The sequence below is a fragment of the Zalophus californianus genome, chromosome 15, assembly GCF_009762305.2.
Source record: "Zalophus californianus isolate mZalCal1 chromosome 15, mZalCal1.pri.v2, whole genome shotgun sequence".
NCBI lineage: Eukaryota > Metazoa > Chordata > Mammalia > Carnivora > Otariidae > Zalophus > Zalophus californianus.
Genome location: NC_045609.1, coordinates 36,896,036 through 36,921,283, shown reverse-complemented (window position 1 = coordinate 36,921,283; position 25,248 = coordinate 36,896,036). Strand labels below are relative to the sequence as shown.

At 40.6% G+C, this 25,248-nt stretch overlaps 1 protein-coding gene across 2 annotated transcripts in view; it reads right to left on the bottom strand.

Moving 5' to 3' along the window:
- Nucleotides 1-808: 808 nt before the first annotated feature.
- LRMDA (leucine rich melanocyte differentiation associated) overlaps nucleotides 809-25,248 on the bottom strand; it is a 1,116,706-nt gene continuing 1,092,266 nt past the window's right edge. Inside the window, exon 7 of one of the 2 annotated variants that reach the window (XM_027597158.1) lies at nucleotides 809-961. In XM_027597158.1, the coding sequence (XP_027452959.1) occupies nucleotides 882-961 (80 nt within the window). In that variant the 3' untranslated portion in view covers nucleotides 809-881. Of the gene's footprint in view, nucleotides 962-4,426; nucleotides 4,666-25,248 lie in introns of those variants that run through there. The other variant, XM_027597159.1, reaches the window with a different exon arrangement.

Sequence of the window (25,248 nt, the reverse complement as noted above, 5' to 3'; positions counted from 1 at the left end):
GGTGATTAACATAACATCAATCAATCAATCAATCAATCAATCATTCAGAGTCTTTGGTGCAACCAGCGCTTGGTGCTGGGAAAGATGCCTGACATTGCCTACTATTCAGGACAAGAAGTGGATTTAGAAATAAACAAAACGAGATCAAGTCTACGCTTTTGAGTTAGGTTTTAGGGAAAGCTATTTACTCCAATAAGGGAAGTGTAACAACACAAAGCCAGCCATAAATGTCTGACCTGGCTGAGAACTTATACCTTCCGTTCTCTGAAAAACTGCAAACCAGAATGCACTGCCTGTAACAAAGAAAGATGCTAAAGGACAGTGTATGTTGCGGAGGCGGTGGGGGCGGCTGTGCAGAATAGAAGGGATTAAAATTTAAGGTGAATAAGGGAGGGTAGCCTTCCTCTAAACTGTGACTATTTCACTAAAAATCAACCCACAGCACAATGGTATCAGAGGGCTCTCTACTCAATAGGCAAGCTGAAGACACAGTCTCTCTTGCTTGACTACAGCCGATGAGCATGCTCAGGGAGGCCCCAGGTGTGACCTCTGCTCCCCTGTGAGCAGTGGAGGGGCCAGGCAATCTATCATGGTGTTCCTCCTGTCAGCCCTGGTGCTTCGCTGCCACTGTCTGTCACCCTAGTGGATGAGACCTGCTTAAGGGCAATCATGTCAATCTCTATGTGACCACTCAGTCTAAGGCAAAAGGATGATGTTGACAGGCCTGGCAAAGTCAGCAGAAGGTACCAAAAGCGGAAGTCATAGCCTTCCCACAGAGACGCAATGTGGGCCATTGTTTTTTCCTTCAGCTTTTTCTTTATTTTTACGTGCCCTTTTTCTTTTATTCTCATGACACAGGCTAAAGCATACAGAACTTGCCATCAGAGCTGGTCGTCTCGGATAAACCTGTTGCCCTCTGAGTTTTTCCCATAGTAAACATAGTGGCACTTTCCCAGGACACCTGCAAAAAAAAGCAAACACATCTTCAGAGGTGGTGCGATTAGTACAGCAAGGAGGCACAGGTGCCGAAAAGCAGATAGGCAACATGGTCACGGATCCAGTGGGTGGCAGCAAATGGAGTCAGCCCCGAGAGAGAAGGACCCTACTTTCTTGTCCTCAGAGTTGACACTCAAATAAAATGTCACCAGAGCACAGGCTTCTAGGAATAACATGTTTCCTGCACAAATTCTTTTCCACCTTTCAAAGACTTTTCTAGTTTGGCCTAGTACACCTTAAAATAAAGCATAACCCTTTCTCTAGGTTCCCTTAGTAGAGTTTCTAAAAATGGAAAATTAAGACTTTCAAGATGGGTTCTACCCAAGCAAAAGATGTAAAACAATCTTCCCAGAATGTGACTCTTTTCAAGTCCTTCGTCATGAATCAAGATTATGACCTTCCAGGGAGAATCTTCCAAATCTCAGGAGGCATCAAACACATCTGGGTGATCAAGGAACCATGGTGGTGTTGACAAAATGCCACATGGAAATTAACAAGAGCCTCCAGCATTAAAGGGCTTCTTCTTCCTTTTTTTTTTAGGTTGGCTCCATGTCCAGCATGCAACCCAACACAGGGCTTGAACCCATGACCCTGAGATCAAGACCTGAGCTGAAATCAAAAGGAGTTGGACGCTTAACTGACCAAGCCACCCAGGTGCCCCAAAAGGGCTGAGATGAATTATCAGGTTGGAATGTCATTGATTTTCATCTTTAGTTTTATTTTAAATAATTCTGTGACTCCACGTACAGTTTTTGTTTCATTCAAGGAGATTGTAGGAGAGTTTAAGTATGAAAAATACCTCTAGAGTAGGATCAAATCGTTTAACCAACTCAACATTTATTCTAAATATCCATAAGAAATCACCTGCCATAGTTATTATGAAAGGTTTGTATGATCAGTAAGGGAAAATCAGTTTTTCTCAAAGAAAATATTTATAATTACAGTTTGCTTTTTGCCATATTTTTCTTCTAATCTTAGAAAAAGTAACTTAAAATTCAGCTTCACAGAGTTGTCTTATTACTAAAAGTACGTGAGTCTCTGAAGTGTGCATAACCAGAAAAAAGCAAAGAAATGTCCATAAAACATTAATTCATGAGCCAAAAATCTACCTGTAAAAATAGCTCCCGATATGCATGATTATTTTTTTTTCTGTCAGTTTGTTAGTGTGAAACCAACAATCACCATCTATAGCTCATTTGGGGTAAATTAGTACTTGAAATCATCCAGGTTTTTCACAGCAGAAGTTCTAAGTAAATGTTTTGGTGATTCTACAAGAGATGATTCTCTACTACAGAACTTTAAATATTATTCTTAACAAAGGATTAAAAATGGCTCTTAGAAACTTTTAAGGACAGGGCAGATGCTCCCTGGTTTGGATGGCCTGGGACAAAGTTGGGAATTCCTGGGGTCACAGAATCTCTTGCGAGTTGGCAAAAGGGAGAGGATGACATTGTTTTATGGCCTCAGGCTGGTCTTGGTGCTCTTATTTCTTCTGTTTATCACGTTCCCATGAATAAATTTACTGCAGACTAATCCTCCCCCTTTAGCCATGCTTTCTCCTTGGCCCCAATCCCGAGTTTCTACTTTTCAGAAATTAGGTGCTTGGAAACATCAACCTTGGATAAGACCTCCTTGAGATCCTTCCTGGGGCTAAAAATGATTCCTTTGGCTGTTGGCAGCACCGAGCTGCTCCCTTTATTGTACTGTATTATGTAGCACCTGAGGTTGTACTAACATTGTCACCAATGCTGGGAGCTGGCCTGTTGGTCAGGCTTGGCTGGTCAAGTTCCGTTCCAGAAACAGTATCCCCTACAGGCCTGGGTGCGAGGATCTCAGATGTTTCTGCAAATCCACAAAGGGCTTCCTTGAACATAACTGACTCAAATAAACCCTCAAAAATCTGGAAGGATGAGGCCAAGGGATGTTAATTTCTTTCTACAACACCAGGACAGCATGAATTTTTATAAAAATAAATGGATAGGGCTGTCAGATATCATAAAGAACACAGTCTTTCTCTTGAGTAAAAGAATGAAAGGCAGACATGCACACACACACACACACACACACACACACACACACACACACACACACACCACCCACTGGTGGGTGCATTCTCTCCAGTAAACCCTCCAGTCCGTTCAGGGACTGAATTTCTTTACTCTATCCTCTTTCCTTGGTAACCGTCAATTCCAGACCTTGCCTAGATACAACCTGGACAGCAAGTGCCATCCTGGAAACAAGCTGGCTACTCCTGGAACGTGGGCTGGAATGTGGAGGGAGGGAGGTGAAGTGTTCTGAGCCCTGTTCCCCAGGCCTTCTTTCTGGTCGGCACTGATGAAAGTCCTTTTTAAGGCTTTCCCTGTTCCTTGGGGCCTGGAAGCAAGAATGTTTATAGACATCCTGGTGAGAGAGGGCTGTTTGACGAATACAGGAGACTGGCGAGGTGTCAGAGCTTAGAGAATGAGGCAAGGACATGAGGTATTAATATTGTCAATGATCTCTTGACGGGAAAACAGATACCATACTCACCGTCAGATTTAAATAGGCATCAAGTGCATTGATGACAAAAGGGCAGACTTCAAACAAAGGGCTGTATGGTGGGGAGCAGAGCTAGTCTCTGTGCTGGCAATAACCTGATCTGAAGAGACACTGTCAGGGCTAGAGACAGGCCCAGGATTGTGTGCAGTGACAGAAAACAGAGATGCTGACAGAGATACCAGTGCCATATTATGCCAAGGATATTCTAACATTGTCTGCCGCTCTAACGAAAGCTGACATCACTCCCTATCACTTGGGGTCTTCTCCACCCGCTCCTGCGGAGCATTTCTCCCCAGACATCATGACAAAACTCGCTGCTCTAAGTTCCTGGCAGCCCTGTTCTGTCAGAGCACTTGGGGTCAAGGGGCCTAAGGATAACCTCAGTCAATCTAAATTTGGACTTTGCAGGAGGAGTGCACTCATCCCCCTGGTATCTCGGCTACTTGAGGTGATCAGTGCACCAACGTGTGAGGCGCTGTCACCTTGAATAAAATCCTTACAGGGAAGGCACTCCTCTGCGGGCTGCTGTAGGAAGGCACAGGGACGGCCTGGCAGCCAAAAATGAAATCCAGCTGCTCGTGTTCTCCTAGGGAGAAAGGTGGTCTGGCTAGGGACAGTTAAAATCGGCTGAAATTTTTGAACTCACACCACCTACAATTGCTTAAATTAAGTGTTGCCTCTGTTGAGAATCCTACCCGAGCTCACGGTTGGGAGGCGATCATTCCCTCACATGGGACTTTAGTGTTAAATAAATAAATAAATGTATGTATGTATGTATGTAACAAGGAAGGAAAAAAAAATCAACCCCACAATCCCATGTGTGGCCATTGGACTTTATTTATCAGGAAGATTATTTGTAAAACAATTGAATCTGCTTATAAATTAAGTGAGGTGGCAGCGTGTTTCTCTCTCCCCTGCCTCCCCATGGTCCTCTTCTCTCATGATGGCAACTGCTATAAACGGTGAAAATTACAGAGGGAACAGTTTGCTTGCAAAGAACATTTTGACAGGGAGGCGCTCCGAGGCTGGAATTTGGGAACCCGCTGGTTGTGACTCAGTAGGCGGTGGTTTCCACGTACATCTGTAATGCATTCACTTGTTTGTATCTCCTCGAACTATAACATCTTGGGACTGCAGGGGGAACAACACATTTAATGGCATATGTAGTGTTTTTAATTAAAATATCTGGCTTTGGCCATAATAAGTGAAACAGGCTTGCCATGCATCAGGCCGACATGTATCTGTCTGTGTGGGGGGCTCTTTTCAGGGGCCCTGAAAAATGACAGTGTGCTGTCCCCTGGGGAATCTGCTCCTGCCAAATGAGACTCCTAATTTTTCTTAAGTAGCCAGCTCTCCCATCACCATAAGCTTTTAAAACTATAATTATGAAAAAAATGTATTGGGAAGAATCTGTTTTAAAGAGGTCCTTTATCTTTTAAATGTTTCCCCCTCTGGAATGGATGTTCTAATTACACAGGTTAAGTTAAGACCTTGGGGCTGCCTGAGGGGTGAGAAGCAGCCTCTTTTCTTTTGATGCAAGACTGTGATGGTGGGGCAGTACCAGAGACTTTGCTGGGGAAGACCCTGAAAGTCCTGAGTAGAAATGCCTTGTACACTCATGCGGAGTCCAGCAAAGATCCCTGGGCTCCCTGATCCCCCAGATGGCCTTACACTTTCACTTGCATTTCTGATGTCTATTTATTAAGGAGAGTGGGAGAAGACCTGTATTTAAATCCAGGTCTACCCCTAACGGTTATGTGACCACATCCATGTCCCTTTTCCTTACTGGGCTGCATTCCCCATTTGCAAAATGAAGGCAAGGGGTCAGATAATCTTGGAAGTTCATTCTAGCTCTGAAATAAGTGATTTAGTATTTTCAAATGCTTCCCTTATGAAGACAGGGATGTCAGATCCAACACTGCCTGATGCAGAAGGCAAATGCAGTGGTCAGTTAATAAAAAATTTGATTTCAACTAAGTTAGCTCTTGAAACCCATCCAGCCCACATTCCCATAATATATAGAAGAGGAGCTCTGCTGGACTTCAAAATCCCCATGGAAAGAAGTTCCACTCACTTTTGTGCAGCCTGTATTCCACACTCAGAGCTGGGAAGTGCTTCCTGCAACTGAGCCCATGCCGGGTTAGCTTTGATATGAGCCCATTAACTTATCAACTTTACATCCAACAGAGCTCAACTCTAAGTATCAGAGTAAGTGGTTGGCCTTTTGTATCTATACAATAATAGTCAAAATCTAATCTAAACAATAATAATCTAGACACACATACACATACAAATATAAAAACTTATTTGATGATGGAGTACAGGTTGGACCAATAAATTCATATGTGTAAAATAAAGTAAAAAGTATCAATGCTATTATCATTATGAACATTAGTTTTAGTAATCATTATTTTAAATGCTATTATCACAAATGTAATTATTGCTGTGTAATGACAGATTTTGATATAGTGATTTTGATCCCTAGGAGCTTACAATTAGATAGCACTATGGAACAGGCAAAGGACAGAGGGCTTCTCATGGAACTCCTGCTTTCCAATCTGTACAAATAAAGTAAGGAACTAGACTCTTCATGGCCTCTGAGAAAAAGTGATGACAGTGTTGTGAAGAGGTGGGTCCACTGACAGGGAAAGAGTATCTGGAGAGTCTTTCCGGTCCACTGAAGAAGGTTCTAGAACTATGCTTCCATGTGACACTATACATACCTGTGAACCTATCACCTCTACAATACTCCCTCCTCCCAATTTCTAATGCCCAGTGGCTGAAACAGCACAGAGGAGGTGTTCAATAAATACTTGATGAATAGATAAGATTAATACCACTGAAATTATTACCTATACACAATTTGAACAGAATCCACAAAGTTAGCAAATTGCTGAACGCTCATACCTTAACCTCTGCTAAGACTACATGTCTGAAACAGTTTTAAAATGTACACAGATTGAATATCTGCGTTATTAAAGAAGGGGGCAAAATGACAGAAGGCAACAGTCTCGATTCCTAAACACCAGGGTTGTTTTTATCCTGAACACTTTCCTCCCACAGAAACAAAGCCATCACATTATCTGGCTGGAAAGAGAGAAGTGAAGTGAATGTTATCATCCAGCCTTAAGAGCTGTAAACATCATACACGGGAAGGACATTCCGCAGAAAGCACATTCGTCGGTCTTTGTTACGTGTGGGCCCCGAGTAAACTGGGAGCTGGAAGGGAATAAACACCCATGTTTTATGATCTTGAGAAGTGGCTGGAGCAATACCCTGAGGTCAGCCTGTGTGATGTGCTATCAGCTCTGCTGTGGCTATCACACCGGATTTAGCAGAGCCTGCAGAATTACAGGCTCCCAGCACAACATCCTCCTTCAGTGTCAGCTACTTAAATACAAAAGCAAAATGAAAAGAAGAGAGATTGTAAAAGGTCTTAAGGGAAGGGGTTGCTTAGGAGCTGTTTTTGTGGAAGGAGGACAAAGTCCACCGTCCATGCCATGCAGATTTTCCCTTCATCTGCATGCCCCTCTGAGAAGCCTCAGGCTGGGAAGAAAAGGGGAAAGGCTCTCTAGGTAGAGAAGTCAAAGAAGAAAGTGAGAAACTTCTTTCCCAAACTAGCTGAGGGTGATTTTTTTTAGGCAAGTGTCTCAGTTTATTATCTGCTTCTTGAGTTGGAATCGGGTGCCATGGTTGTACAATGCTTGCTGATCCCAAAAACATCTGTAGGGGCTCCCGCTGTCTCCTCCATCAGCCAGGGGCACAGGGACCTTGCTGACTACTGCAGCAACTACCTCAAACAGCGCTATGCAAGGGATGTCTCCTAGTCTCTCAAATGAGCACACTCCAGAACTTTCCTCCTTTATATTATACAAAACAACCCCACGAGAGGTAGGAGCAGCATGCCCTGCTCTGTTGTTCCTGAGATACTGCTGTGGCAGACCTTTGAATTCTGCCATTTTGACCCCAAGGATGCTTTGGCTTCATGCTTATGAATATAAACACAGAGACTAGCCTGGTAATTTTTCTTTGAGAAAGCATTAATTATTCAGAGCAAATTCCATTTAGCCAATTTAATTCCTTAAGTTTTAAATGCAAAGTTAAACCATATTCTATGTTTCACATTTCGCTTCTATTTTATCAAGTTTATTTTCAATGGAATCAATTCTTTTCCATGTAATTTTTACATCAAGGCTAAATTTCTCAGCTTTTGCCCAATATCAAAGTTGACCAGTTATAGCTTCTAAATCTCAGAGTCATCAATTTTTACAAAGTCACATTACCTTGAGTAAAATTTTGCAAATCTGAATTGACAGGAAGACTTGTGCCTTCTGTTAAAGTTTAGTCAACTCACTTTATTGTGTGTTGTTTTGGTTCATTTCAATTTTATTTTGTTTTCATTATTTCCACCAAGGCTAATTTCTCCCCATGAATATACCAACAAGATATAAATCTTGGTCAGTTTTGTTTTTTTTTTTTTTTTTGGTCCATAATAAATTACATTATGTGCAGGTTTAGCTGCTGTCAGTTTTATTTTGGATTGGCTCTTTCTACCGGCAATGTTTATTATAAGTTAAAGTAAATGATAGTTTTTATTCATTTCTTAGCACAAAGGGTATGCAGGACAAAGATCAATACTCCAGATGCATGACAGCATCCGAATGGTGGGGTTATGACGTGCTGCTTTCTACCAAGCACCGGTCAAAAAAAACAAAAACAAAAACAAAAATACAGCATAGGTCATAGTATCCAAGGGTTTGGATGCATCCACATCCTGAAAGAAAGCTGATTGACCTCAAATGCCAGGCCACCTATCTCTTTGAGAAGAGAGCACTTGGTCCCAGTGCTCAGTCCCCTAGGGAGGCCTAGTGGGAAGTTAAAATTTGCACCGAGAGCAAACAGCTTATATAGCCTCTGCTTACACAAATGCTGGGCCTTGTCAAGCCTCACCCGTGTGTTTGTGAGGAAGAAAAAGCCAGGGAGGGAAACCAGTCAGCAGAGAAAGGATCTTGGCAAAACCTGCCCTGAAGGTGATAGGAATGCAAGGCTGAGAGGCCAGCCTCCCAGGCCTGGGGGAGGCTGCACAAACGGTCACATGACTGGGCAGACAGGTTCATGTGTGACAAGCCAGAGCTTGTGGAAAATGCACTCTGGGCTCCCAGAGCAGCTGATGAGGCTTGTCATTTTAGAAGAAGGGAAGGAGGTCAGAAAGGAGGAGAAAAATGCAGGGCCAGTTTTGTCCTCACATAATCTGCTAGTGGGAAATGTAAAAGCTGGTCAAACTCCAGAAATAACCACACCTTGGAGTGGACCCTCAGTAACCAGCTCCACTATCCCACCTTGAGCCCCTGGTCCCTGCCCTCAGGTTGCACATGCCCTGCCCAGACCTGATCCGGCCATTCAAAGTCCTTTCCACATAGAGGAAATATTAGGTTGACAGAATTAAAAGTTATCTGGCAGCAGACGTTTCCATTATGTGAATCCTGGAAAGGAAACAGTCAACACGCTTTTCCTCAGATGTCAATGCTTTTTAAATTGTGTTGTATTGAGGTTGTTCAGGTAGACAGAGACTGATGGGAAGAATCCCAGTCTGAGGGTGGGCTCACTTGCTCTTTTTTAAACCTCATTAATACGTTTGGCTCTGATCTCTACATATGCTGTATTTCAATCAAATAGGAACATAGACACATCAGAAATCAATGCCATAGTAAAGATTTCCTTGCTCCAACAATATCCCTCCATTAAAAAACAAACAAACAAACAAACAAAGAAACAAAAAAAACCTGCTAAATCTTCTTAGTAATCCAGATTTCGGTTTTTCTTCTCAGGCTACATTTTTTGTGCCAGTTAAAATGAAGCCAGAAAGCTTTTACTCTGACTTCCTAAACAATGATTTATTTATACACTCTTACAAGAATACTCTATTTTGCTATACTTCCTAGCAAGCTTAAACACAGAATAGAATACTTCTGTTTAAAATTATTTCTTTAACTGTACTGAAGAATTCTTGTTGAGACAAAATTTAAACATCTTCATTTTAGGTCAAGTCTTTCGTTTCATAATGGCAGAAAATGAGGTTCAAAGTGGCTTCGCCAAAGTCACAGTGCCAGACCAGACATCCGTGCAACTCTACCTGTCTAGCCCAGGTATCTCTGAATCATGGGAGACTGCCCTTAAGACGGGCGAGCACTCCAAAGATGAATCTGACATAGGCTGACTCCTACTTTTCCATTGGGAGAAATTGAATCTTCAAGGTCCGTTTGGTGTGAGCATGTTCCCCTACTCCCCATCTCTGTATTCTAAGTGGGGTTTAATGGATTTGAGATGGGCTGGATTCCAAAGTGCATGCCAAGCTGGAATGCAAATCAGTTCAGATTCATGAAGTTCCCTTCTGTGCTGCTCACTGATGGATGTCACATAAACCAAGCTGTCAATCAAAGTGGACAGTGGTCAAGTGGTATGGCTTCATTTTTCTTTCTCGGTGTTCTTTTTTATTTTTATTGAAGAAAACTCAGAAATCTTTCAGACAGGAGAGAGAAAAGAGAGAAAAATTCACCCTTTCATCACCTCCACCATTTCCACCATTATGTCCACATTCATCTTTTCCATCTTCCGTCTGAAGCCAAGAGCATTGCCACTAGAGGGCAGCATGAATTTAGGAAAAACAGCAGCTTTCTTTAAAAAAAAAATGATGGCAACTATTCAGGAAGGGCCATTAAAGGGACACTGTGCTTTTGGTCACCAATTATAAGTTCTGTAATGATCAATATGTCATGTTTGCTCAATCTATACAGAAGGCTTTTGGAGAATGGGGCAACCAAACACCCCCATTTTGGATTCCCCTAGCCTTGATTCTGAAGACTGATTTTCTTTGCCATCAGTTGCTCTAAATTCATCTTCCAGGCTCAGGGGTTGGGGATGTTTACATAATACCTGCATACATATAAAGAAGTATGCAAACTAATATACAAAGAAAAATTCCTGCATTTCCTAGAAAAATATCATTTTTATTGCAGAAATCCAAAAGGAAATATGCCACCCAATGGCATGGAGTTACCAATCATTGTGACAGCAAAAACAGTACAAAACTCAAAAATAAGACAAAATAAAACTGGATCAATAAAATATACAAAAGATGTGTATATTCCATCCACACAAATCATAGCTGCCCAAAACCCACCCAGCTATCATCTTCCCTCTTAGAGTATCTGGTCCAGACTAATCAGAAAAGAGAGGCAGTGGGTGCCTGGGTGGTTCAGTTAAGCATCTGCCTTTGGCTCAGGTCATGATCTCAGGGTCCTGGGATCAAGCCCTGCACCAGGCTCTCCATTCAGTGGAGAGTCTGCTTCTCCTTCTTACTCTCCCTCTGTGCTCTCTCTCAAATAAATAAAATCTTTTAAAAAAAAGAAAGGAAGGACGGAAGGCAGAAGCAGCTCAAATAAAAATAAAATAATAATTCCAGCTTCTCTTTGACCACTATTTGGTGCCCATTATTAGTCTCTGGTACATGGGTCAGTGTTTATTTTCATGGCCTGACAGCAAATCACCACTTCCCTTTAGGAGAAATGAGGTATTCATGGGTTTCCAGGGATTTCAAGATTATCATTATTTTTAAAACAGCAATAAAGGTATGACATTCTAGAGCATGGCATTTTAAATTAGAATTTTTTAGGATTAAAAGCAACGAGTAGATTCAATCAGAGAAGGAAGTAAACAAAAATCGCTGTTACTGGACCAGGGGAAGTAGAGCTGAGTGCAGGTGGGGCTCTCCATCTCAGCTGAGAGACCTTTCACGTGGTCAGCAAAGCATGTGTAAAATGGCTCTCACACGCTTTCTTCCCATACACTTTCTTTCCTCATATATCAGTCATGTGATTGACTAGCCACTAGGGGAATGTTGGGTTCCAGTTAATTAATTAAATTATCTCATTAACTCGTGACTAACTAGAAACATTTCTGAGTTTTCTCTCATACCTCAACACTATGTAAAACCAAAGTCAGCTTCGTTGTCTTACCAGGTACATCACAGTGACCACAAATGAGGATTTCTTTAAGTATCTATAGTGAGGATGATACAGTTTAGAAGCTTAGCTGGGATGGGAAGACTGTTCATTGAACATTTCTCTAGGTCTTAGGATCTCCTTTATGTATGAGCTCCAAAAGGGTAGACATGACAACTTTTCATCCTTGCTTCATGAGGCTCAGGGCATGTAGGTACTCAATAGATTATTTTGTGTGTGTGGAATAAATGAAAGAATCCTAGGATGCAACTTGCCCTTGCACCAGAATCACCTGGAAGGCTTGATAAAACAGATTGCTGAGCCCCATCCCCAGAGTTTCTGATTAGTGGGTCTGAGATAGGGCCAAGAATTTGCATTTTTGCTAGTTCCCAGGTGAGAGTGATGCTGCTGATTAGGGGACCTCACTTTAAGAAACACTGTTCTAGGACAACCCAAGGGACTCCTTTTTTTTCCTTTAAAAAAAAATAAAACCCTTGACATTAGCTTTTATTCTTGTAAAATTAAGATCACACAAATTCAGAGACAGAAAAGCTAGTTGACTGAGGGTCCTAGTGTATTGAGTTTTAGTAAATGAGTTACTGTCTCCAAACAACATTCTGAAAACCAATGGCACCTAAAATTAATAATAATAACAACTATTATTATTATAATTATAATAGTGCTAGCTCTTTAATAAGAAACAAAAAACCATAAAAGTCTAAATTTAAGTGATGTGTAGACTGTATTAACAGAAGAAACGAAGAAAAGAGTTGTTTGGATAAGTAGGGTGGAACTGAACCTGGAAACCATAATTCATGAAGTATAGGGAAAAAAAAAAAACTTGCAGAAAAAATTTCCCAGAAAGTCTTTAGCTTTCCTCTAAAAGGATAGAATCTTAAATGAACAAATCAGAGCAGTGGGGGTCCTCCTGCAGAGTTTGAATGGGAATTCTGGCTTTGCTCTCAAGCACAAATTTGCTTTTGGGTTTCAGATCTGCTCCTATTAGAAAGCTTACATCAAAAGGGGGGAAAACATCCACAGTTCTGTCTAGTTCTTCAAGCTAAAATTTCTCAAGAGAGTCATTGAAAATAAAGACAAGTTGCTTTTTTGTTTTTTTTATTCTTCAAGCTGCAAAAAAAAAAAGAACCTCTCAAATAAAATTAAGCAGAGCCAGTAACAACTAGGTTTGTCATAATTCAAACTCTGTAAGGATTGGGGGAAAGACCTTCCTTCTTGGGCGCATTAGTCCAGCCTCCATCTGCCCTTCGTTAGAATCCAAACAAACTTTTCCTGTACTGATATTACTATAATCTTTCCTAATTCCAGGACACTCTAAATTGCTTTCTCCAAAAGGAAAACAAAAGGAATCTGCTGATATATGAGCTAACTGAAAGAAGTTTGCATTATATATAAAAAAAAAAAAAATGTTGTTGCAGAAAGCACAGCATAATTCTTGGGCACTAGCAAATCTTAATGCCAAATGCCAAAATATTTTCATTATTTCCTGATCTTTGACTTCCCATCCTCTAATCTGCCTTGGAAAAATAAAAAGTCCATATATATGCTAATGCTAATGAAAGAAACTATAGGTTAAGTAAGAATTAATAGTAGAAAGCAGTTTATAAGAGCAATATGAACCTCTTGTATTTTTTTTTTTACCCAAGATAAAGACAAAGTAAACAGTAGAAGAACATATTATAAGGGCCTTCATTAGGGGCAGGCTCATTAAAACTTAATGAAGGCACCAGAGTCTCTCCAATAATATTAAGAGGGGTGTACTTTTTACCTATCAGTGGAATGGCCTGGGTTGGAGAGACATTGCTGACAATGGGTGGTACCAGGTGTTATCTGTCTCTGGAACATACTACTTTGATGGCTTGGGATATTACCCCTTTTATTTGGCTGGCTTGAATTCGTCAGGATTCACCCTGTGGTGAGTTAACATGCCTCCATATTGAAAAAAAATTGCCCATGGGCCAATGTGAGCCTCGCACCTAATAGAATACATCTGGCTCTGACAGTTTGATGCCCAGCTCTGAGCCACATTCGGCAACACAAATTAACAGCGTAGACATTGCCCACGCTGAGCAGGAAGTAATAACCTGCTACCTGCTACTTGGCCAAAATCTCATTATAAGCCATTACGGTAATTGAGGGCCAAGACTCTGTGGATATTAGACTCCCTGAGCGCCAGTCGTTAGTTCAGCAGAAGAAAGACTCCGAATGGAGGGGGCGGTGGGGCTGACTGAGGAAAAACTCTTTTGGACCATAGCGTGAATTCCTTCTACAGGGTGCTCTGTGGCTCTGGGAACTCTGGGAGCTGTTTCTCTTTTGCCCCAAAGTCCACACAATCTCTGGAGTGGGTGGGGTGGGGGGCGGTGTCAGGACTCCAGGAAGCTGACGTAATTCTTGGTAGGCCTCCAATAATGCTATACAATTAAAATTTGGTTTAGGTGAATATTGAGGATAGCCACAAAGGGAAGAAGAAGGCAAAAGAAGTCAGAATGCTCCAGAGTAATATGGGTCAAAGCTGGGGTAGAGAGAGAGAGGAAGAGGGAAGCCACGTGTTTGCCCCAGAAAATGGAGCCTCTCTAGAATTACTGCACCTATATGAGCTTCCATTCTTCTGTAGGGGGTAAAGCCAGCCCCTTTATCCTGGAAGACTGGCCCTCTTAATCTCTGTCCAGGGTTGGGCAGCTAGGGATGAAGTGGTGTGGGTTTGGTAGAGGGAAACAGGACAGAAGTCCAATGGATCAATCAAACAGCAGATCAATTAACCTGGTTTCTGGTACCATGAGGACGGTTCTGGACTGTAGTAACCATGACAGCTATCAATAAATATCTCTTAGAAAGAGTTACAGAGGGCCAGGGAAAGGAGTAATTGAAAATACAATAAACCATCTCCAGAAATTCCTTCTTATTGCACTACATACAAATCCCTCCCCTGCCCCCACACCTCACACACACACCCCAGTAAGAACCAAATTCTCCAATTATGGGAGCATGTTTAAGCCAGGTTTTACCTTGGTTATACTCGGGGGTATCCTAAAACTCCTGAGTGCCAGGTCTTCTCCAGAAATGACTAGAAGCCTAGTTAACAAATCTTCCTGGGCATCCAGAAGTTTCCATTGCATCCTATGCCATGTCTCAGTGAAAGGATCCCTGGTCTTGGAATTTTCAAAGAGTCGGTTTTTTGGGGGAAATAACACTCTGGTGGAGGAGAGAGGATGCTGCTGAGCGTGAGGACATCTGTGAACAGCAGGTGTGCACTCACAGTCTTCCTGTCTCAGCCACGCCAGCCTCTCAGTGTTTCTCTTCACCTAGAGGGTTAAGCACAAGCTGGATGGAACCTACGAAATGGCTGCTGTTGGTACAAGTGAGGCCTTCCCTATAACTAGATCCTTCAGGAAAAAACAAATTAATCAACAGCGAGCTGAAGTGGGTTTAATGATTGCATTCTGCATACAATCAGCTTTTCCCTTTTCAAGGGCCATCAATATGTCAAGGGAAGACATATCTGAAGGATATAGCTCTTAACATCAAGGTTATCTATTCTCCACAAGGCTCCCACTCCTTGCTGGGCTGATACTCCACGCTGCCTGTGTCTAACATTTTCATCAACTCTGCAATCAATCAAGGTAATAATGTTGTGCAAAAAATCAATTAACAACGCAATTAAACTTTCCTTATTATCTCAAAGGGCTGAAATAATACCTAAAGGGAAGATAGACTCACTGAACGCAGACATCCATAATCCAATGTGAAAGTGAATTATGAGGTTGGACAGATGCAGGCATGAGCGGGTGCTGTTATTTTCCAGGGGTTATATCTCATCGTGGCAGTGTATCAGTCAGCCCCAATCCCAGACCCTAAAATTCCAAATTACTTTTAAGAAATATATGATGTACAATATCCATTTCATATTCTCTTTTAAAGATAACCCCCTCCCCTCCAAAAAAATTGAACAGCCATATTATTCAAAGACAAAATGATCTTTCAACAAGAACATAAAATATAAAAGCTATAATAACATTTACATCTGTATAGCACACATCTCTGTAAATGCAGGTCATCTATTATACATAATCTGCAGAGCCTAAGAGGCCCGGGATGCGGCACAACATTTAAAACCCAAATGCGTGAATGTGCAGACTCCTGTGGGAAGGCTGTGACTTCCCCCAAGTGGAGGTCTCACCCATGCCTGCTACAGGCGCACACATGCACACACGTACACACACGCAGGTAGAAGCATCTGGAACGCCAGAAGTATCACTCATTTAAAATGAGAATGACTATATTATTTAGCAATTACACTCAGCTTGCCCTGAAACACTGTCCTTAAGAATTGAGCACTTAAAGTACATAAAAGAGACGACTATTAACCTTTTGCTGCAATGAGGACTGTGAAGGGCTTGAAATTTCTCAGTGAAATAGGATACATAGTCGAAGAGGCAGGGGTTCCCTGACATTTACAGAGCTCATCTTAAACTGTTCAGGACCCACATGCAATGGTCTGGCTCCAACAAAAGACAGAAGGGGAAACAATGACCACAAGAAGGAAGGTTAAACAAACAAACAAACATCAAAGCAAAAGCCAGCAAACAAAAAGTGCTGATCAAATACGGACATTATTTGAATATCCTCTTAACTCCTGGAAATAAAACATAGCAACACTTAAAGGATCACTATGAACAGATGTCAAATGCGAATACCCGCACTGCACTCGTCCTTCTCCATCATGGCACCAGAGGCTTCCCTATGGCAGAGTGGGAGGCTCTCACAGCATATATGGAGAGCCTAGGAGATCCCTGGAAATTCGTAGGAGCCAAATGAACTGATCCAGAAAAGCACAGTTCCAAATTTGGGCCTCAGAGAGTTATCTGAATCAGAACAAGGAAGGATTTCGCTGTGTTTCTTGATCAAACGTGTTGCTACGTGAGCTCTAGGTTTTGGTAACACACAACTATTCTCCTAGCGGTGTGGATTTCCACATATGCCACTTGGGAGTTGGGCACATATCGGCGCTTGGAAAATATCATTGCTCAACAATGAATTCCTTTATTGCAAGTCACTCACTTGCAACAAGGACCCATCTTCTTAAGCCAACTTTCCCCATTTTCAGCACAGCAAGGAAGCAGGACTGAGCCCCAAGTGCAAATGTACATGAACAGTAAAACAAAACAAATGTGTACAAGCACTCTCTCTGTAATTTCTTAAGAAAAATAAGAAAGCAAATCGTGATGTACTTTTTGGTACAGAATTTCAACAGAGAAGTCGAACAGGTTAGTGAATCCTGCCATTTCTCTAACCTTAAGGAATATAATTAATATGTTTTCATTTTCAATGACTATATTGTGTGTGTATCAACTGGAACTGCTCCTGCTGTGTATTTGATTCCGCTGACGATGGGGTGGGTTGGATTTTAAATGATGTGTGAGCACTTCTGTTCTTTCCGTGCTCTGGTTTATGTGTTATTCATGACTTGCATTACAGACATGGCTGATACACAGATGTAAATGTTATTAAATCTTTTGTATTTTAGAGGCTTTGTGAAAGGCTTCTTTGTTTTCAAATAATTCTCTTAACCACCAAAAATAACCAGTAATACATGACAATGTCTTGGGAATTTTTTTTTCCACTGAATTTTCTGATGAAGAGATTTTCTCCTCTCTACTGCTATTTTTTCATCAAAAAAAAAAAATGTGGGATAAGTTGGCAGAGGGAAGAGTTACATCTTCATACTACCAGTCAAGAACAAATTCATGTGTGTGTATGTATGGGCCTGCACAAGTGTGTGTTGTGTGTTTTGTGTGTATATGTTACACATGGGTACTTGTGTGTGCACTGTTTTATGCGTGCTGTTGGTCTTGTAGTAAATCATGTTATATATGTTGTATGTCTTACTTTTGTCTGTGTGCATCTTGAGTATGACTGTGTTATATGTGCACATGGTGTGTATGTGGGTGTGAATATGTTGACATCATTACGCCGGATCAGAACTCAAAGTTGCCAATTCTCAACTGCCTGCCAAAGAAGAAGTTGCCTTACTGCATTTTGGTATCTGACATAATTTTTAATCCGTTTTGATTTTGCCCCATCCTCTTCACATTTCTTAGGATTTCAACAGAAATGTGGCAGAGGATAAACCTCTTCATACAGACAGCACTTAATCAGTCTGTGCCTCTTACTGGTTCACTTTTCTTTATTGATTTTTAAATTTAAATGATGCTCTGAGGCTGAACAATGCACCTCCACAAATATAGCTGACTTCACTGAAGGAGGTCAAGAAAGACAGAGATGTGTGTTTCAGTCCTGAGGCTAGTAGCCCAACTTCAAAGAGCTCTAAGAGGAGAGAAGGCTTGGGCCGTCTCCATCCTCAGGGCAGTGGGGGTACCTGCCTGATTTCAGATGTGCCCCTTTTAGAAGTACAAGAAAGGTCATATCAACTCTGGGAAATGTGGAGGAGTCCAAAGATCAGGTTCTAGCTCGGGGTCTATAGTATGTGTCCTGTGCAACTTGTTCAATTGTTCCGGACCTTGGTTTCTTAGTCTCTGGAGAAAACACTTCTTACTTCTGTTCTAATAATATTAATCGCTATTATCATCTATGTATATTTTCTATGCTGTGTGTAGCTAATATGGTTGACACAAAGATAGAGATCTTTCTCTTTCCATGTCCCTCTCTTTCTTTTCTTGGTTTGTCCCCTTCCCTCCTAGAATATCTATGACCCTCATACTCCCTCTTCCCTTTCTTTAGGGTTTCAACTCTAGAGTTAAAATATAACTGTCCTGGCACACCTGGGTGGCTCAGTCAGTTAAGCATCTGCCTTTGGCTCAGGTCATGATCTCAGGGTCCTGGGATCGAGTCCCGCATCGGGCTCCCTGCCCCAGTGAGAGTCTGCTTCTCCCTCTGCTTGCCGCTCCCCCTGCTCGTGCTCTCTCTCTCTCTGTCTAATAAATAAATAAATAAAATCTTTAAAAATATATATAACTGTCTTCTTTCAGATGCATGTCCCTCCATACCTTTTCTAAGAATCAACTAGTTTTCTGATCACTAATTCACATGAGGATATTAACAGTTGACAATGAAACAGAGTTTCATAACTTCGATAAAATATTTTAATTTTAAAAACAGACACATTAAAAACTAGACGAACTGAATGAATCTTTAATGGAATTTAATGGAACTTTGACCAAGTAAGTGGGGAAACACTATGTGCCAGGAACAATCCATGATACCCAAAACTAAGAAGAAAAGAAAGGGAGAGACTCTTTTTACATTTAGGGAGCTGACAGGCCAGTAAGGCAGATGACTTGTCAAATAAAAATAACTGCAATAAAATTTGCTATAATAATATTATGTACAAAATGGTATGCAAACATAGAAAAAAGATTAGCTCTACCTTGGGGAGTGATGGGGTGAGCAGAAAGCATAAAAAAGCCATTTTCTCTATATGTATTTCTCTTTTTACTTAAGTCACAGATATAATATTTATTGTTAATAAATTAGACAATACAGAAGGCATATTTAAAAACTTATTTCTCCTCTCAAGATTTCCATGATCACCTGATATACAGTGACTCCCAGGATATACTGCTGGAGAGATGTAACTGTAGGTATAGATATAAAGAGATGATAGAGATATAGGTATAAATGTAGGTATATAGATATACAGAGACATAAGCTATAGACAGTATAGATGTAGACAGGCATATAGATATATAGAGACAGAGATGTTGATATAGGTGTGTGTGTGTATATTACATACATATATTATATAGATATGGGTAGATAGGGATATAGATGCAGGACATACTGCTAAGTAAAAATGCAAGGAAACAAAAAGTACATAAATTCAGTTGCTTTTGGGTAAGAAAGAAGTAAAAATAAGATTAAAAAAATAAACACACCTCTTCATCTATGTTTTTTTTTTTAAGATTTTATTTATTTATTTATTTGAGAGAGAGAGAGAATGAGAGATAGAAAGCACGAGAGGGAGGAGGGTCAGAGGGAGAAGCAGACTCCCTGCTGAGCAGGGAGCCCGATGCGGGACTCGATCCCGGGACTCCAGGATCATGACCTGAGCCGAAGGCAGTCGCTTAACCAACTGAGCCACCCAGGCGCCCCCCTCTTCATCTATGCTTTACAAAAAGAAATATGGGAGGGATAAACCATAGACTAGTAAGAATGACTATGTGTAGTGGGTGAGTGAAAATAGGGTGGCGGGCATCGGGATGGAGCTGAGACTTCTCTGAATATATCACTTTATATTCATGTATTTCCACATATTCAAAGATGAATACAAAAGGATGGAAAAAGCAAACCCTAAAACCGAATATACCTGGAGAAAAAAATGAACCTAATTGCATATCAAATCAATAACATAATGACACGAGAAAAGAAAATCAAGTAATTTTGGAACACCATACTTCAACTGCACACCTGAGTGAGATATATTCTGAGGAAAAAAAATACAAGCAAAGAAATCTTGAGCTTTACTTAGTAAGCTTATTGCTGTTAGTGTTACTCCCATTATAATTCTCGTATTATTTTGTGTGTATTGTAGGGTAATGAAAACATGTACATACACTGAAGTTATTGGGAGTTAGTAGTTCACTGTGAGAGAAGGGAAAACAAAGAATGAGGGAAGATGTGGTAGGCAGAATAATGGTCCCCAAGATGTCCATCCACACTCTGACTTCTGGAAACTGTACTATAATTTTTCACTTGATAAAAGGAACTTTGCTGAAGTGATAAAGGGTATGGACTTTAGGTTGGAGACATTATTCTGAACTGTCTGGGCTCTACCTAATCCCATGAGTCCTTAAAAAGGCAAGAAGCTCTAAAGACTGTGGTCACAGAGGGAGATGTGACCAGGATCAGAGAGATGAAACACCCTCTACTGTGAAGGTGGGAGAAGGGACCTGGAGCCAAGGAATGGGGCTGGGGGTGCCTCTAGAGCTGAAGAAGGCGAGGAAGTGGATGCTTCCCTGTGAGTCTCCAGAAAGGAACACAATCCTACCAGCACCTTGATTTTAGCTCATTGAAGAGCCATGTTAGACTTCTGACCCACAGAATTAAAGGATAATGAATTGGTGTTATTTCAGCCATTCAGTCTGAGTAATTTGTTATGGTAGCCCTAGAAAACTAAATACAGAAGGTGATGATGGTGACGATGATGATGGTAATGAAAACTGCAAATCTAAATTGGAGGGATCTATAAGAAATGATTAAAATTCACATATGTATGAATATGTGTCAGACAACTGGCACCTAGAAACTGATTCCCCCCAAAATACTGCCATCTAAAATAACCAGGATGTGGGCAGGAAATATACAAAGTGCCTGAAACATCTTGTGCCAGAAAGCAGGTCATGAACGCAGAAGGTGGCTTGAAAATCCTCTCTCTAGCCAAATTTGGCACTATTTGATATCAAAATGAATAATGAGAGTAATTAATTTGACACATTGAATTGAGAGGAAAGCTCTGAGTTAATAATGATACTTCAGTACATAAATAAATATAAGAGAAAAAGCCCTTATTTAATGAATGCCTGCTAATTAATTTCCAAAATTGGAAAAATCACCATATTCCAATGTAGTAATTCCAGCAAGTATTATCAACAGATGCTACAAGTATTGGGTGAAAGTTTAATGGAGAAGAAAATATTCACACAGCCTTAGATTGCCACTGTTTAGGTTACTTATTAATTATAAAGGGGAACATATACCTTTAGAGTGGCTCAATACGGCAGTAACCACATTAATCAAATGATCAATCAGCATTACTACGAAAGGGATCATAAAATATGATGTGCCTCTCAACACGATGAAATAGACCCAATATCACCAACATTTGGCAAAATGTTAAACCTGAATCAACTTATGAGTGAGCAACCAGAAAAATCTGGAATACGGGAAATTCTACAATGACACTGACTTGGGCTTTTGAAAAAACAAAAAAACAGAAACCTAAATATCATGAAAAGCAGGAAAGGTGGGAGGTGTGCCCCAACATATATGAGAATCACCTGGAGCACTTGTTAACAACAAAGATTGCTGGGTCAGCCCCCAGAGTTTCTCTTTTAGTGGGTCTGGAGCAGGGCTCTAGCATTTCACGTTCTGACAATTTCTCTAGTGATCCTGATGCTGCTGGTCAGGGGGGTCACCCTTGAGAACTCCTGCACCGGATTAAAAAAGAAATAAAAGCCTTGACAACCAAATGAAAACTTTGGTTGGATATTAGATTAAAATGAAAGTTATAAGAGACATCATTGGAAAGATTAAGGAAATTTAACTATGGACTGTACAGTAGACAATGGTTTGAGTTATTTTTTTTTAAGATTTTATGTATTTATTTGACAGACAGCTAGCACAAACAGGGGGAGCAGCAGAGAGAGAGGGAGAAGCAGGCTCCCCACTGAGCAGGGAGCCTGACACCAGGTTTGATCCCAGGACCCTGGGATCATGACCTGAGAACTGAAGGCAGCTGCTTGACCAACTGAGCCACCCAGGTGCCCTGAATTAATGTTAATATTCTTAGTATTTTGTTGTTTTGTAAGAAACGGTCCTTATCTTAGGATATTCATGCTGAACTATTTAGGGCTGAAGTGTGATGGTGTCTGCAATTTATTTAAATATCTCATAAAAAATGTGTGTAGACACATGCAGACTCAGACATACAGAGAGAGCAAATGTGGCAAAATATTAACAGTGAATTTAGGTAAAGAATATATGTGTGTTCAATGTACTATTCTTTTGACTTTCCTATAGGCCTGAAAATTTTCACAGTAATAATTTTGGAGGAAATTGCTTGTTTATCTTGGCATATAATCTTTGTAAGTGTACAGTAATGACCCCAGGAATAATTTCCAAATCTGTGTTAACTTTCTTTGCCTTCTCTTCTCTGGATTCCATCAGGTGACCTATTTAAGCCTTTTGGTTAGCACTGATTGGGGTCCTTTCAGGTCAAAATGTTTTCCACAAACAGCACTTTGCTATTCAAAACAGAATAATTGAGAGTGAAAAATTATCAGTCCCTGCTACTGTAATCCCATCACTCTGTGCCTTCCTCTTTCTAAACACACACACACACACGCACACACGGACACGGACACACACAATCCATATATACAATCCATCTTTTATTTTTAAGATTTTATTTATTTATTAGAGAGAGAGAGCATGCACATGCACAAGTGGAGGCGGGGAGGGGCAGCGGGAGAGGGAGAAGGAGACTCCAAGCTGAGCAGGGTGCCTGACACGGGACTCAGTCCAAGGACCCTGAGATCATGACCTGAGCCAAAGGCAGAACTTAACTGACTGAGCCACCCAGGCGCCCCTCCACTCCATCCTTTCATTCCTTCCTTCCATCTTTCCTTCACAAAAACGTATAAGATCATGTTTAATTTGCATCACAACATGCCTGACTAGTAAAATATTTATTTACTCAGTTATTAGTCATGCCTTCTTTCATTACATAGCTATTTCCTGAGGTCCTACTACGTGCCTCTCAGTGCTCTTACAGATGGTGATACGGTAGGGGGAGAAGGTCTCAGCTCATGGACACTACAACCCAGTGGGGGAAGGAAGGCAATAAGTAGACAAAATTTAAGGCCAACTAATACTTTTAGATACAAATATAATGAAGGTGGTAAAGAGTAAGAAGGTTGAACTAAGAAACAGGATACCTTGGTGCTAGTACTAATTGTTCTATATTCCAGGCTTGTGAATTTTGGCAGGTCACATGACTTATGTGAGTCTTGATTTTCATGTCTAAAATAGGAGTAATAATCCTTGCCTATGTACTCCCTCATCACCTGACTATAAGGAACTCCAGCTACTGAATAGCATTTATTGTCATTGCCAAATGATAGCATATCTTGTGATGATTGTCATAATTCTTATAATAATGAGGCATCTTATAACTGTCCCACTACTGTATTAGTGAGGATTATGCAAGCTGCTGTAACAAACAAGTTCCATAATTTCAGTGGCCTAACACAATGGAAGTTTATGTCTCCCTTACTCAAATGTCCAATGCAGGGAGCCTCCTCTACATGTGATTGCTGTGGTTCTGCCATCTCCTATAAGTTCTGCCATCGGGAAAAGTAAAGGAGGCAGAGCCACTCCTCAAAAGGCTTGGTTGTGGAATGAGACACATCTCTTCCATTAACATTTCCTTCGCTAAACCACATTCATCTAACCACATCTAACTTCAAGGGAGATGAGTTGAAGTCCACCTTTGTGGTCCCAAAAGGGGAAAAAAATGTGTATTTTATTGAGCAAAAAGCAATCTCTGCTATTATGACCAAAATGGTTTTTTTCCTTCCACATTCTTACTTAATGTGGAATAATGTAATATGGTAAAGAGAAGAGAAAGGGTAATTTTACAGTCAGTTAAATACTTGTTCTGGGCTAAGTACCAGGCACAATACCATACTGATGTTTCACCTGTATAGCAAAGCACAGTACTATCACAGTGCCTGGCGCATAAAAGGCATTTCAGTATGTACTCATAGGTTAATGAATGAATGAACATCCACTAACCCAAGCCCCATGAGAGCAGAAAGTCTGATCTGTTTACTAGAGTCTCTTGGGGGCCTAGCACTGTGCTCAGCATAGAGTGGGCAATAAATATATACTAATAATTCGTTTTAAAACCTAAAGTTATATTTTGTTCCCTGAATTGGGCATATGCATTTATAGCATACTCTTGGAGCAAATATTTTTATGACACATTTAGTTATGTCAGAATAATTCCAAACCATCCAGGCTTTACCTAAATACCCATGAATACTTAAATAACTGACAATTCCACAGAGCCATTATAGCTATATTTTAGTAGCAAAGAGTAATAAGCAAATCAAGTAGACAGCATCTATTTTTTAAATGGAAATCAGTAGGTGACTTTAGCTGAAAATTAAAAACAAGGGACCCTAACTTCCAAAGAGCCTCCATTAATTAATTAAAGCAATGAATTTGCAAGCTCCTGGGTGACAGTGAGGTGTTCCCAGAGGCCAACATGGTTCTATAAAGGCAACACAACCAACATTAACTGCAATAACACATGTGAACTTGGGTCTTGTATGGCAATCTAGATGTAGTTAACCTCAGTGAGGAAGAGGTGTTCCTCATCAAATTTACACAAAGAAATTGTTTTTCATGATATATTCAAAGGCCAATGAATCCAGCTGAATTTGGATAGAGCAGCTTAAGTTGACCTGACATGATCAATGTACTGAAGGTAAAATTGTGAACAGTCGCAACCAATTGACTTTGGGAGAAATTCTACAATGTCCACACTTTACAGGTATTTGTATTCCCTCCCTCCTTTGTCCCTTTCCCCTCTCCCTCCCTCCTTTCTCCCTTTCCCCTCTCCCTCCCTCTCCCCTTCTATCTACACAGGATCTTGTTTTTCTTCTTTCATTACTGAAATGTCAGCACTCAAATTAAGATCTATTTCAATGACTACAACTTCCTTGAAGAAAATGTATATTTACTATTACAACCATGAAAATAAGAATTTAAATAAAAATAGGATCTAAAGATCTGTGAGTCGTCATGGAGCAACAATTCAACTGAAGTCCACGCTGCAGTGATATTAGATCAGGCATGCCAACTGTATTTTAAGAACACCTAAATAGAAGAATTGCGATAATTAAAGAAATTTAACTTTTTCATTGACCATTCAGATTTTCACTGCCCTGATCCA